Source organism: Monodon monoceros, unplaced genomic scaffold (genome assembly GCF_005190385.1).
Source record: "Monodon monoceros isolate NGI ecotype Baffin Bay Population unplaced genomic scaffold, NGI_Narwhal_1 Super_Scaffold_4, whole genome shotgun sequence".
Taxonomy (NCBI): domain Eukaryota; kingdom Metazoa; phylum Chordata; class Mammalia; order Artiodactyla; family Monodontidae; genus Monodon; species Monodon monoceros.
Window position 1 is genome coordinate 3,043,436 of NW_021703781.1, and position 15,273 is coordinate 3,058,708.

General features: G+C 45.0%; 1 protein-coding gene across 3 annotated transcripts in view; it reads right to left on the reverse strand.

The window, feature by feature from the left end:
- The window catches only part of SIPA1L2 (signal induced proliferation associated 1 like 2), a 220,841-nt gene that overhangs the window by 53,319 nt on the left and 152,249 nt on the right, over nt 1-15,273 (reverse strand). For all 3 annotated transcript variants that reach the window (XM_029245525.1, XM_029245527.1, XM_029245526.1), the window contains exons 7-9: nt 12,733-12,890; nt 6,488-7,064; nt 2,248-2,522 (exon numbers count right to left, since the gene is read on the reverse strand). In XM_029245525.1, the coding sequence (XP_029101358.1) occupies nt 2,248-2,522; nt 6,488-7,064; nt 12,733-12,890 (1,010 nt within the window). The remainder of the gene's footprint in view (nt 1-2,247; nt 2,523-6,487; nt 7,065-12,732; nt 12,891-15,273) is intronic.

Here is a 15,273-nt window from a genome sequence, read left to right on the forward strand (position 1 = left end):
TTTTTTTTTTTTTTTTTTTTTTTTGTGGTACACGGGCCTCTCACTGCTGTGGCCTCTCCCGTTGCGGAGCACAGGCTCCGGACGCGCAGGCTCAGCGGCCATGGCTCACGGGCCCAGCCGCTCCGCGGCATGTGGGATCTTCCCGGACCCGGGCACGAACCCGCGTCCCCTGCATCGGCAGGCGGACTCCCAACCACTGCGCCACCAGGGAAGCCCGGGACTTTTAAATGGTAGTTTTTATTTGTTTATTTGCTTTAGCTGAAAAACAATTCCGTATTTCTTAGGAGATTCTATTTTTCTAAATCATATGTTTTAAATATCAAATATAACGATAACTTTAACATTTTTATTAAGCAGATCTCTTGAAAGCTTAAAAGAAATGTCTTATTGAGTAACAGTAGACCAAAACTAAAAATAGGAGAGAAATGTTGTTTTTTAATTTTGGGAGAACATGGTAACAGTTTTGTCTAATTCTATAGAAGTAATCAGCCTCTAAGACAGATGAAAAGACTTGATTCTCACCACAAAATTTACAAACCTATAACTCTAGCCAATGAAGAAAGAAATTTATCTTATGGAAAAATTTCTAATAACTGGTTTAAAATTTATTTTAAAAGGCTAACACTTACAAAATTATTTTAGTTTCCAAGTTTAAAGGATTTGTTTTCTGTTATTTCCAAGACTCATTTTTTAAGAAAGTAATTTTTGTCTCTGATTTTCTTGTACGCATACCACCGTGAGTGATTCATGGGATTCTTGGGGAGCAAATGGATTTAATGGGACAGAATCCTACAAGGCAACAAGAAACTCCTTGGGTATTTCCTGCGACATGCGTCTACTACTCTCAAGAAGAATTTCAGCTCGTTAACTTTTATTCTGCAAACTTACTGGGCAGATAGAGGAAACAAGACCATAGAAAGTCAAGCAAGAGGCAAATGGTAAGATAACCAATAGAAACACACTTTTGCAAAATTTTGCACATTAACCAGAGAGGAAGGTGGTATACCATTGGTTTGTTTTCTAAAAAAGACCATGGTTTAGAGCTCCTCTATCCAATATGGCAGCCACGAGCCAGATGTGGCTAACTGAATCTTAATTCGTTAGTTAAAATGAAAACTCATTTTCCTCAGTCACACTAGTCACATTTCAAGTGTGTGCTACCCATGTGGCTAGTGGCCACTGTTTGGATGGTACAGATATGGAACATGTCATCAGAGAAAGTGCGACTGGACAGTGCTGGTTTGGATGATGGGCAAAGGAGACGGACAGGGTAGAAAGAGTGACCTGAGTTACTACAGCAGATCAGAAAGTGGGCACAGTCACCTTGCTATCTTTGAGTAAGGATTTCTTTTACAGCATGAAAAAATTCAAATGACTATCCTAAAGTTTTAGTTTATTTTCCTTTTAACTAAAATGAGTAAGGTGTTGATCACGCCAGAAGGTGTTAAGTGCCTTACACATTATTGCCTTATTTAATCTTCATCACAGAGTACGAGGTAGGCAATATTGTAATGCCATCTTACAGATACTAAGGGACGCTTAGAGAGAGCATGTGACCCACCCAAGATCACACAGCTAACGTCTGGATTGCAAGCATGCTTCATCCCTCCAAAGCCAGGGCTCTTGGCCAGCCAGCAGGGAACTGCATTTGAGACAGAGGCACAGAAAATGCACTCCAGATACCACTATAGACACTGCTGCACAACAGGGGCCAAGGCCAGGTGGGTGGCTTGTTCTTAGTGAGAGTTTTTTCTCCCCTTGGCCTAATGCTTCCTTGATATTGAGCATGAGAACTTTCTATTGACAATGGAATGGTATCACTTTCTAATCCCATTCTTGTCCCTAGCCCCCACCCATCCGCTCTGAGCTTTCCAAGTCCAGCCACTTCTTTTCCTAGGTGTCCCATGACAGCTTTTGAGAATGCCCTGGACCAGTTCAACCAGAATGCAGTGGTCACCAGTGTATCTGATGTCCCAATATTCCTCCACACATCGATATCCTAAATCAATGAGATCTCTTAAATATCCTGTTAACCAATGACTTCAACGTCCCAACAAAATGCTTAGAAAATGACAGTTTATCACTTATTATATACTAATGACTTTTTTAAAGCTCTCTGAAGTTGCCCGAATGGTTGACATCCAGACCACTTAGGTGGAAGGTGCACGTGACCACACTTTCTGAGGACCTTGCAGGATAGCACCTGCCACAGAGGCCAAGAAGGAGCGAGCGCAGATGAGAGCCTACCTCCGAGGCGAGCCGTCGTCGTGGGGCTGGATGATGGCCACCTTCACAGTCACCGAGGTCCGGAGAAGGTCGATCATCTGCTCGTGCGTCAGCGTGGCCACGGCCACCTTGCAGATCTCCACGAGGCGGCTGCCCTGACGAAGGCCGGCCTTCCACGCAAAACCGAAAGGTTCCACGTCTGCGACGATTCCTTCGAAGTTCACGTGGAAGCCCAGCTGGCCGAGCCCGTTCCTCCTCAGGGTCATTTCCACAGTCTCGCAGCCCCTGGTCACGATCTAAGGGGGAAGGGGACCGTGAGGGGTGGCACTGCGGGGGGGCACACATCCCAGGGACAAGATGACAAGACAAGGACACGGTTCAATCCAGACTTTACCGTAATTACCCCTGGCATCAGGCGCAATGAAAATAACAAAAGTAAAACAAAGGTTTCATTCTTCAAAGGCAAACCAGGTACAGGTGTCCTGCTTTTTCCTAGAAGCCACTGACACAGAGCCTGTGAGATTAAGACGGGCTCTGATAACTCCCCCCTCTCCTTTCTACGTCACCTAACTTGGCTCTTAAGGATATAAATTCCATTGTTCCAGATGGACTGAAGCAACTGAAAACATGTGAAGCCTTTCACCCATCAAGCAATAAAACCTATTAGACAATTTTTTTTTTTTTTTTTTGGCCGTATGGTGTGGCTTGTGGAATCTTAGTTCCCCGACCAGGGATGGAACCCGGGCCCCTGCCAGTGAGAGCGCCGAGTCCTAACCACTGGAGAGCCAGGGAATTCCCTGTTAGACAATTTTATTCAACTTAAAAAAATGGCCCAATGGTGCAGCAGCTATGGAAAGCAGCATGGCAGTTCCTCAAAAAATTAAAATGGAATTACCATGAGACTCAGCAATTCTACTTCTGGGTATATACCCAACAGAATTTAAAGCGGGGTCTCAAAGAGGTACACCCAGGTATTTGTACACCCACATTCTTAGCAGCGTTATTTACAATAGTCAAAAGGTGGAAGTAACTCAAGTGTCCATGGACGGTTGAATGGATATGCAAAGTGTGCCATATACAAACGGTGGAGAAAAAAATGGCCCAAAGCCCTTCCAAGCTAACAGTTAGCGCCCTGCCCACAGGATGGGCAGCAGCAGGAAGTCAGGCTGTCAGGAAAACCTTAAGTGCTCTCTGTGCACCAGGCCTGCGGACATCCTGTTCTAGCCCCTAGGATCCCTCTCCTGGGGACAGCCTGCCCTTGCCTGCCCTTGCTTGCTTGGGTGGTAAGGACCATTCAGATCAAATGTGGCCAGTCAGCTGGCCTCCTTGGTGTCTGTAGACAAGCATCCCACTCAGTGAACTAAAGCACCAATAATTAGTTAATGCCACCCTCAGAAGTGCTTAATGAGAATAGCCCACATGCACTGAAAGAAAAACATGGGCTCATTGAGAATATCATTTGATGACCACGACATCACTTACTTGTGGGCAGCTGGAAGTTGCGAGGTATCATACCCGTATCCCCCAAAGCACAGAGTTTCAGTTTTCATAAATGCTTCATTTCCATGAAACACGCTCTGAATACACAGATTCCTATTTAAGAAGACCTATGACTGTAAGTACAGCTGTGGGACCGGGGCTGGTTCATGGTTATCACTGGTGTGGCGGACGTTACCGTGGTTATTACCGCCACGGCGCCCACCCTGCTAATCAGGCACACATGACAGTTTGGGGCTTAGGAAAATGGGGAAAGGGATTGCTGGTCTCAGTGGTGAAGTTTTGAAAGACTGAAGTTTCCAAAGTTACGAACTGAACTAATTTAAAATTGTTGAAAAGGCACTTTTGTAATATATACAACCTGAATAAATTTGTCCTTCACTTCTTTTTCAGCTTTGTTTCAACGAAGCTCTCTGACCAAAAGACTACATCTGACATGTGCCCAGCCTTCTCTCCAATATGGATGCAATTTTCAGCTGAAATTTAACATCCATATATCAGATTGAAGAGTGAAAGGTTTTTCCGAGTCCTACCTGTTCTGTCTCTTGCTCTTATTTCTTCCAACCACCTGCCATGTCCCCTACTTTTTGCGATTTCTTTCTCACTTCTGTTCCTTACTTCTAAACATTTGCAAAGGCTGAAGGATCAAGCTCTCCATTTATTTGGAGTTCCTCACATAATTACTTGGCCTCAATGATCACATGGTGGCCTCCTATCCATGTACCCGCGACTGGCTACATAATCTGTGGAGTCTGGTGCAAAACAGAAATGCAGGCCCTTTAGTCAAAAATTATTGAGAATTTCCAGATGGCAACAGGAGAGCATTCAACCAAGCCTGGGCTCTGCTGAGAGTGACCGGCCCTACCTGTCCCTTTAGGTGGGAGCTCTTTTTTTTTTTTCTTTTTTTCTTTTTTGCGGTACGCGGGCCGCTCACCGCTGTGGCCTCTCCCGCTGCGGAGCACAGGCTCCGGACGCGCAGGCTCAGCGGCCATGGCTCACGGGCCCAGCCGCTCCGCGGCATGTGGGATCTTCCCGGACCGGGGCACGAACCCGCGTCCCCTGCATCGGCAGGCGGACTCTCAACCACTGCGCCACCAGGGAAGCCCTAGGTGGGAGCTCTTATTCCCCACCTGTGTCTTTACCTGCATAGCAGACACCTTTGATTTCACTTCCCACCACTAGAAAATGCAGAGTTCACCATCTGCCCAGTAGCACCCCTTCCCCATCTCTCCACTACGACAGCTTCATCCTCTTCCTTTCCATTTCTGTTGCTCCTGTCCTGCACCAGCCTTTTGTTCTAATCCCCCAACAGTCTTTGGGTTGGTTTGTTTCCACCATCTCCTGTTACAAGTCATCCGAGATACAGAATATACTTCCTCAAAAATATTCCAGATTATCAGGCACCTTAGTCACATTAGCAATATAGTCATTTTTCTAGGAAAATGGTAGAAGGGGGTCCACAGAACAGTGAATGTGTCAGAACCTATGGGACGTGCATTTTGGTGGTTGGTGAAGGGGGTGTGTTTATGTTGTATTTTCCGGAGCACAAATTATGATGACTCAGTAGGTCTCCTCAAAAGAAGTATTTGCAGTATTACTAAAAGCACAATGTGCCCTGACACTCACAAGATAACTCAATTCTCCAGATACGTAAACTGATCACACACTTAATCATCCCTGAATCACATCTCAGCTTGCGCACATACGCCCTCAATACTGTTGAACACACGGAGGCCCTTTCCTGTAAAGAGCGTCTGCAAATAATGACATTATTTCTCCAAGGCCAGCAGACACTGACATGATTGCATTGTCTCATCTACGTGGTCTGGAATAATAAAAGGTTTATATTTGGTGGGAGGAAAGGGGGCAGGAAATGGGTATAATTTCTCTTTTTCTCATGATCCATAACTGACTAAATCGTCTCTAATTAATGAAATATCCATCCCCTTGGGGGAAGATTCACACATGAAAAATTCTTTCGTCAAAGCACATTTTGTTCTTATATTTCATTTATTCTTAAAATTCTATTGTATATACTCAAACTAAAATCTGTATCTTCCTTTGTTAAAATATGAAGTAGAAATACAACTGTTAAATACCACGGACATCATGGTTTTGTACTGCAAATAACAATCTTTTTTATGACTTTTTTCTTCAAGTCTTTCTAACTTAACGGGTAATTCTATAAAACCTCTGTAAGAGACTGGCTGCAAGATTACTAACATATTTAATCTGGCAGACTAAACAAAAATACCTGTTGTGTAAGTACGCAGAGGTGAAACAGCGAAGAGGGCTTACTCTGACCATCAGTATGGTCAACGGTGATTCTGTGCCTATTAATTTCCCCCCGGGAAGGTACTGTCGTGCCAGTCTCTACAAACAGACATAATATCTAGTAAATTCTTGTCCTTCCTTGAAACACTATGAAAATATATCCCGATGTTCCCTTTGGAAAGTTGGCTTCACTTTTTCTTTCCAATCAATTTGTAATGGGTGTTTCGCCACCATTCATGGATTCAGCAACAGCTCTAAAGGACACAGCATTGAAAATCAAACCCTATAACACAACACTGTTAATCAACTATACTCCAATATAAAATAAAAATTTAAAAATTAAAAAAAAAATTAAATCAAACTCTACCCCTAAGAAATAGTAATTCACTTCCTAGGTGATGTAATTGGGGAGGAAGTTCCACAGCAGAAGCTACTACGAATCTGGGATTGCAGAGCTAGGGATGGTGGATAAACAGAAACCTGTACTTACCCCCAATCGCTGGACAATTTCCCTGACGTCTTCGGCACAGTTGTCCACCGAGGACAGAAGGATGCATTCTCCTCGTTCGTAAAACACTTTGATACTCACTAACCCAGATGTCCACCCAATGACATCCCTGCAGGAACAGTTAAAGACCACGTTCTTGGAATCCTTCTCGATCAGCATTATGAACTCGTTGGAAATCCCAAGGAGACACTCAATGTCTGAGGACTGGCCGAAGTCCCGCGCCACAACGTGCCACATGATCGCACCGACGCTGAAGAGGTGGGCATCCTTCCTGGGCTTTACTTTCTCCTTCTTCTTGGCACCCAGGGTAATGAAGCTGAATTTCGCGGACGTATCCACGGTGGCGGTTGTGACAAAGTTCTCCGCCAGGTCCTTCAAGTACTCCTGCCTCGTCCGAGTGGCCATCGCTCGAAACTTCTCTGATTTGTGGGCTGCGTTTTCTGCATTGATTACTTTCGCTAAAAGGAAGTCCCGGAATACTGCTGACTTTGGGAAAGTTACGCCTTTGGGAATTGGTGGACCAAATGGTGGCACATCTTTTGATCTAGAAACTCCAACACTGAGGGAGGAAAAGAAGAAACAAGATGAATTGTGAGGCCGTAATAGTTAGCTTCAGAAATGTGACATACACCCACACTTTCGACTGAAGCCAGCTACTTTGTAGCCTCTTGGTATGCTCATTTCTGGGTATCAAGTTTTTCTTTGTTTTTAGCAAAACTTTTCAAACTTAGTAGTTGAGGGGGTGTTAGGGGCTGAGTAGTGTCCCTCCAAAATTTGTATGCTGAAGTCCAAAACCCCAGTACCTGGGAATGTGGCTGTGTTTGGAGATCAGGTCTTTAAAGAGATGATTAAGTCAAAATGAGGCCGTTAGGGTGGGCCTTAATCCAGTCTAACAGGTGTCCTTACAGAAGGAAACCTGGACACACAGGAAGATACCAAGGATGCACACACACAGAGGAGAGACCATGTGAGGACACAGCAGTTAATCTGTAGGCCAAGGAGAGAGGCCTCAGGAAAAACCAAACCTGCCAACCCCTTGATCTTGGACTTCCAGCCTCCGGAACTGTGAGAAGTAAGTGTCTGTTGTTTAAACCACCGGGTCTGTGGTCCTAGTCACGGCTGTGCAAGCTGACTAAGGTAGGGATGAGGGATCTGTAGCCAGGCTGGTGCTCTGTGGCTGGTCACCACTGAGAGGCAGTGACACTTTCAACAGCAGTGCGGTTAGCCCAGCCGGCTATTCGCGATCTCACTGCTATTGGACACAATGATCATGCTTACAGGGCCCAAAGTTTTGAATGTCACTTTTTTTAAGGAAATGCTCACTTGATCACGTTTTGAAAATCTAAATGAAGATTTTATAGGAGCAAAGTTTTAAGAGATTCCAGAGACTGAAAAGATCAAATGTATAGTGACGGCAATAACCATCTTAATATGGCAAAACCAATAATGCTCTCCCCTGTATCAGACAGAAGCTTTCGCTGTCTCAAATCCTTTTTGAAATAAGAGTGAATTAATGAATGAGCAGGTGAAGGACTGGAGTGAGTGAATGAATGAACCCCACAGCACGCCCCAGTTACTGAGCAGCTACTGCAGACCAAGAATGGGAACCAACCCCACATCTGCCCAGGCTGGTATTTTCTGTGTTGGGATAAACAAAGGAAGCAACCTACTTTTCATCTTCTTCATGGTAGAAAATCCTGAAAGAGGTGATTAAGGAATGAAAACATTAGGTGTGAATTCCTTTTCTGGAATGTGGCTGGTTAGACTCCAAATAGGTCACAGTCCCCAGGGATCTCTCCCCTTTGCTGTAACCTGCACACCCTTCAGCGGCGTTCATCATTTCCGGGGAAAGAGCTATACGATGGAAGAGGGTCTGGGCGGGGCCTTAGCTGGCGTGAAAGGGGAGGGAAGGACTGCTTCCCTTTGGGACAGAAGACCAAACTCACTCACATGCATGGTAGTAAAGGCGCTGAACCAGAGAGGGAGGTGGGGGGACTTGACTCATGTCCTCAAGGAAGGTCCTAGGAACATCGTGGAGGTTTCAAATGGCCGAGGGGCTGACACCATATATGACCCGTCTTCCTCTCACTACCATCCTTAGGAAGAACCTTCTAGACTGAGTAGGAATTAACTTGTCCTCAGGCGTTATTTCGTAGAGAGCTGTCCCAAAGCTACATGTCTGGACTGTGGGTAGTGTAGCCACACCTGTTGCTTCCCCACCAGAACGATCAACCAGCTCAAGTGGCCTCTCAGTGCACTGGACCCTGCCCTCCCGACACTGGCCATAATCAACTCATGTGATCACCTCTCCTAAACATGGTTTTCTCTTCCAGTGATGGGCACAGGTTCCTGGAAGTATTTTACCCATGGAACGCTGAGGAGGTCAAATCCCATTTAACACCTTACAGGATTACTTTTTGCACTTAGCTCTGTGGATCTCAAGCTACTGTCTGTGGATGCACTTAAGCCGAAGCATCAGGGCGAACTTTTTATATCTAAACGTGTTCCAAGACGGCTCTCACTGTGGAGCTCCAGAGTGGGCAGAGAGAGACATCTGTTAACAGGGCGATTCTTCTTGTCCCAAATTATTAAACCAAATGTCTAACTGGACACCTCCACTACAGTGTATGGTGCAGTGTGGCTCGATAAACCACTATCCTACGTATCTCAGATCAAAGTGGTACCAAAAAAGAAGCAGAATCCAGGCACAGCTGTTACTGTGATCACTATTACTACTATTACTAGCCCATGATCACCATGATAGTCTGAGAATGGGGATCAATTAGAAACCCCTGGTTACAAAAGCTTATATAGTCCGTAATGCTTTCAAGCAGAGTTAAGATGGAATATTCTTTTGCCAGACCGGGATAATTCCCAGTGGGTGGAAACAAGAGTATGTTTTAGAATTTCTTATTTTACCCAAATAACTTGATAGCATTTACTGATGATTTAGACATAACACCCCTCCACTGAGGGCAACAGTACAAAGAAGAGCCTTCCTTCACGTGCCAGTTAAAGGGTTTTAGGAAAGCAACGTGGGGTACAGCAGATTCCAGGAACCGGTGCTCCTCGTAGGAGTCCAGCTCCACCACTTTCTGAGGGACTCTGAGTTACTTAATCCCTCAGTGCCTCGTCTGTGAAACGGGGGTTAAAACAGTACCATCCTCAAAAGCACGCTATGAGGATTAAAACAAAATAATGCATGCTAAGCTATTATTAACTCAACTGTTAGCATCACTACAATTGCCACAAATAATTATCGTTTTCATCATCGATTTAACATTACCATCTAATGCTTGTAAGAAGGGGATACATAGTAAGTTTTCTAAAATGGAAGTCATCGTTTTATATAGATGCTACTTCCCTTTTAAGTGACAGTTAGCTACTAAGCCTCCACACAGCAAGAAGTTTACTCATTCAGTTATTAAAGGATGCATTTTGCAAAGAGTTTATCTTGAAAAGCACACAAACACATAAATCCCTCAGAGTTAGCTCTACAATGGCTACAACCATTGAAGTGAAAGAATCTCGCATAAAGAAACAGGTAATCAGTTAAGTTTGCTTTTTAATAATTTTAGACTAAAATTACATAACATGGAGCTTTGTGGATGTTGCCCCATTATTTCTTTCTAGGTTCAACTGGCCCCAGCATCACCGAGAGAGAGCCCTGCTGTATCCAGGGGGCACGCCTCGGACTTCTCTGGAAGGTGGGAGCCTGCTCTTTCACACTCCAGACGCGTGCCCTGGTTAGCAGCACGCTTTTATCAGAGGAGGGCATCTCGCCCCAGCAGTCTGCCTGGACCATGCCTCTGAGCTACGTGGTACTACAGGTCGTGATCCGCCAGAACTCACTGCCACTCAGCGCCTGTGCAAAGCTCACGGGACGAACGACGCACGGGGGTCACAGGAGTGTGTGCGGCCAACCCAGCCTTCTATAAAACGCGCCCGTGATTCAGACGGAGCAACCCAGAAAACAGCAGACCTGGACTATATTTTATCATTTCCTTGGAAATTATTTTAATGAATTTATTTTGTGACTGGTATGTTTTGAGGAAATCATAGGAAACAGACCTATGAGGTGTTTCCGGAAAACCTGGGCACTGTAACCTTATTCCCTGTGACAGAGTAAACACATCTTCATAAAAATGTCATGGAATCGATTTGACTAGTTTTCCAGAAGATTACAATTGATTCTTTGAAGGACACTCATGAGGTGGTAAGTGTGATCATTATGAATGTTTATGAGGCACTTCCAAAACCTAGAGGCACTCCACTGCTTTACATTTGAATCTCATTAGTAAATGATAATTCAGTGATGGCAACGTGGTATCTGCAAAGGCAATGACCCCATCTTTGAACCATCTGTACAAGCTGGTTTCTACCACAGGAAACATAATGCAAGCCACTTTGTTGATAGGTAAGATCTATATCAAAAGCATCCCTCCCCGGTCATTTAATTAAACACAGAAAACCTAAAAGAGATAAAAATAAAGAGGTATTATTTATCCTTAAGATTTTTTGTGCTAATCAACCACCTCATGATAGAAGCATAAACTAAAGATAGAAAGTAATTAAAAATACTTGATCTGACCTAAGAATAGCAGCCTCTACAATAACACCAAATACAATAAAGCCCTAGGCTTATGTTTCCAATCCATTAGGAAGGCTCATTTAAGATTACTCTGCATAATTACCATTCATCAGGGGAGATCCCAGAAGAATAAGCCGACTGAGCATGTTTGCACCAACGTCACCGGTTTTAAGCGTACCGTTTATACAGACTAGATGTGCTTTTTTTCAAATATCACTTTTTTTTTTTTTCAATAAAAAGTCGTTCTGAGCATTCAGGCCAGGGGTCTTGAACTGAGGCGCATACAAGTATCACCACGGGGGAAAACCATGCCGATGGGGAGAGCGTGGGGTGGGGATGCAAGCTGGCGACACCAAGCACACAGGCCAGTCTCCTCGCCCCTAGGAGGGCACGGCTGCAGTTCACAGGCCCCTCTGCCCCCTCACACGTACCCAGGCCTGGGCCCCATCCAGGTCCGGGAGGCTGCTCAACCGGTAACCACTGCTTAAAGATGAGCGCCAGGAACTCTAACAGGTGTTCTGCATAATTCCTGCCATTCATTCCTCATAACTACACATTGAAGTGGGTACTATTATCCCCAGTTTTCAGAAAAGGAAATGAAGGCTCCAAAACATAAGCTAACTCGTTACAAAGCGCCATGACGGGGCAGGAGAGCTGGATTCTCACTCAGGTCAGAGACCGGCTCTTTTACTGACACCCCACAAGGCAGGAGCCTTCGGGGACAGCTGTTTCCTAAGGAAGAGCATGGGTACAGGAAGGGCAGACCTCGTCAGTCTCGGGATTCCGAGGCACCTGGATGGCCTTTTGAAATCACCAAAGCGAGTGTCAAACCCCTATCTCGACACACCACCACACCACCGTGTGTGTGTGTTTCCAAGCTCTTAGACGGGAAGAAACATTTTACCACCAGAATGCGCTTCTTTCAGGGAAGCACTGAAATGGCCAGATCCTCCACTTCTGAGGCTGCTATCAATCAAGCGATGGTCTGGCAGGGACTGGAGGAAGTCTTTAACATTGAGGAAAGGTGAAACCTAGGACTGTGAACTGCTAGGAATTTCACTGTTTCAAAATGGGAAGAAGGCAATAATTTCTTACAGAAAGTACCTGAGTGTAAGAGTTCTCTGGTGGCGCAGTGGTTAAGAATCCGCCTGCCATTGCTGGGGACACGGGTTCGATCCCTGGTCCGGGAAGATCCCACGTGCCGCAGAACAACTAAGCCCGTGCACCGCAACTACTGAGCCTGTGCTCTAGAGCCTGCGAGCCACAACTACTGAGCCCGTGTGCCACAACTACTGAAGCCCGTGTGCCGAGAGCCCGTGCTCCACAACAAGAGAAGCCACCGCAATGAGAAGCCCGCGCACCGCAACGAAGAGTAGCCCCCGCTCGCCGCAACTAGAGAAAGCCCGCGCGCAGCAACCAAGACCCAACGCAGCCAAAAATAAAATGAAAGAAAAGAAAGAAAAGAAAAGAAAGAAAGAAAGAAAGTGCCTGAGTGAAGACTGTGGGAAATATAATTAGAAAAAAAAAAGGATAATTATGGGCATAGAAATAATAATTGGAAAACTAATTGGAAGACATTTTGGGGAATCAGGTCCTGTTGGAACAACCCTGGGAGCATGAAACGCCAGGGACTCACCTGTAACACACATTTTCAGTGCATGGATTATGCACTTTGACTATGACAAAGACATGTTGAAAGTGGGACCGGATGCTTTTTGGAGTAAAAGGAAGTGCTCCAGGCTCTTGGAAAACAATGGTCACGATGTCATTTCCTATGTGCCTTTTCCTCAGGAGCTGCAGTCAGGAAAGTGAACACACAGAGTTACAGACACGGTTTTCTGTAAAGACAAGATACGTAAATGTACACAATTCACTCAGCATTCAATTTCAAGGAGTTTTTTAGAAAAGCAGAGTCATCCTTCGGAAGCTAGGGCTCCTTGACATGGCTGCGTCCAAAGACCTATGGAAAGAAAAGCCTCAATATTTAAGTTCATCTTTTGCTTTGAAAGGCAACTGGTGTTCTCTCTCCTTTTCATCTTTATCACTTTTTGCCCTGAAATGACAGCACATTAGAGCTAAAATCGCTTTAAGGAATCTTGTAGATTAAGCTCTTCGACTTAAAAGGAGGAGACGGCAGAGCGTCCAGGGGAAGGTACAGTGGCTGAAAGTCCTGCACGAGGGTGTCAGGGGCTTACATGACACGTGCATTTCTGCAACAAAAATACAGAAGACTGTTATTTTGGCGGCTGATATATTCAAGCTAATTAACTGAAATCTAGCCTTTTCAATGTATTTCAGGAACAGAGAATTCCACCAGATTAACAGTTGGAAAATCCAATAAATTACAAGTGCATCAGGAGAGAAGGAACCCCAGGTCAGTAACACCTGAACCCCTTTACTTGCGATGTTCCTTCTGCCGAGAATGCCCCCTTCACCCCAAGTCTCTCCTAGACCACTCAGGTCTCTGCTGAGCTACCAACACACTGGAAAGAATGTCCTTGGAGGGACTGCACAGGCCCTGCACCCATACCCCAGGCCCATGGCGACCACATTAGCTGTCGTGTCCTGTTCTAAGTCTTGGTTTACTTCTCCTGCGTCAGGTCATAATCATGACGAGGGCAGGAGATGTATCTCGTTGACTTTTGGTTTCCCAGTTTCTAATGGGCTGCCCAGGACACAGCAGACACCCACACACACACTGGTTAAGTGAAATAACAAGCGTTACAAACACACAATCACAGCCACGTAACACCGCGCAAGAAAATTGTGACCAACTCTGAATACACACCAACAAATCCATACACTCCGTAAGCTTACGCACCTAAAGCCATCAGGATCTGTGCTCCCAGAGTCTGGGACCCTCAGTTTTCACAGAGACAGTAATCCTTACATGAGTTGGTGATGTCACTGCAGGAACGGGGTAATCTCGGGTAGTAAATCTCTCTTTACGAGCAATAACAGAGGCAACAAGCTCGCGCTTAAATTTATTTGGCACTTACGGAACATACTTCACTGTAAAGAGCATTAATTTCAACTTTTAAAAACCTTTTAAACCCAGATACAAAAAGGATTTCATTGTCAGGCCCCTGACTTGTGATCTAGCACGATAAAAGGCCTGGAAAAGTGGGAACGAAATGTCCTTTCTTCCGGAGTTCCCTACTATGGGCCAGTTAAATCGCTGACTCATATGGTGGAAAACTGCTATTTAAATCCCGATGGTTAAAGTTATAAACACACAAAAATCGTTTTACTGTCTGAGTGAAGTTTTGAAAGCTATACTAATATCCATTAACGAGCCAGCTGTCGTCTTAAAAATGTTCGCTAGATATTTAAGTAAAAGGTGACATTTTAAGATGCACGTAAAAAAATCAGTAGCAAACTAGTCATATATTCACTGTGCTACTATTTACCCATCCTAGAGTGGACACAGATGTTAACCACAGTAAACATTTCATGAAAAGAAAAGAAAACAAGGCAAGCACACGTATCTAAAACAAGCATCACGGGACTTCCCTGGCGGTCCAGTGGTTACGACTCCTCGCTTCCACTACAGGGGGGGGCGGGGTTTGATCCCTGGTCGGGGAACTAAGATCCGGCAAGCCGCACAGCGCTGCCAGAAACATAAATAAAAAAATAAAACAAGCATCATGACAAGCTGAAAACTGTACGAGGCTAAGATGTATTCTTCCCTCGTTTCCGCAATAACTGAAATACATGATTCACATGTACCGTAACAGGACAACAAAATTCAGGAACAAATGAAAAATGGAAAGAAAAGCTGAACTACCTAACAGTGTGTTCAATGTATTTGCTGAGCACGAACACAGTGGCCTACACTGTACTTTCCTCTGTATCCTTGAAACGTGGGAATTCTCGAACTCCTTGAAACACGGGAATTCTCAGACTGACGAGAAGATAGATGGAGCTTGCGGGGGCCAAGGCCACGTACGGAATTCTAGGCCCCTCCTTCCTCAGTGACTAGGGCGTCCGCTGGCCACCCTCCTGGGTTAACCTCAGAGGGCAGCCCAGCCTCAGTAGTCAGTGAAACGCAGACAGCTATTCCTACCCATTTCTCTTGCTCCTGAAGGAAGACCATGGGTCCAGTTCTACACTTCACCACGGGAACATTTAAAGCGCAAGTGAAAGGAAACTTTAAGGCTAGTTACCTCGACGACGT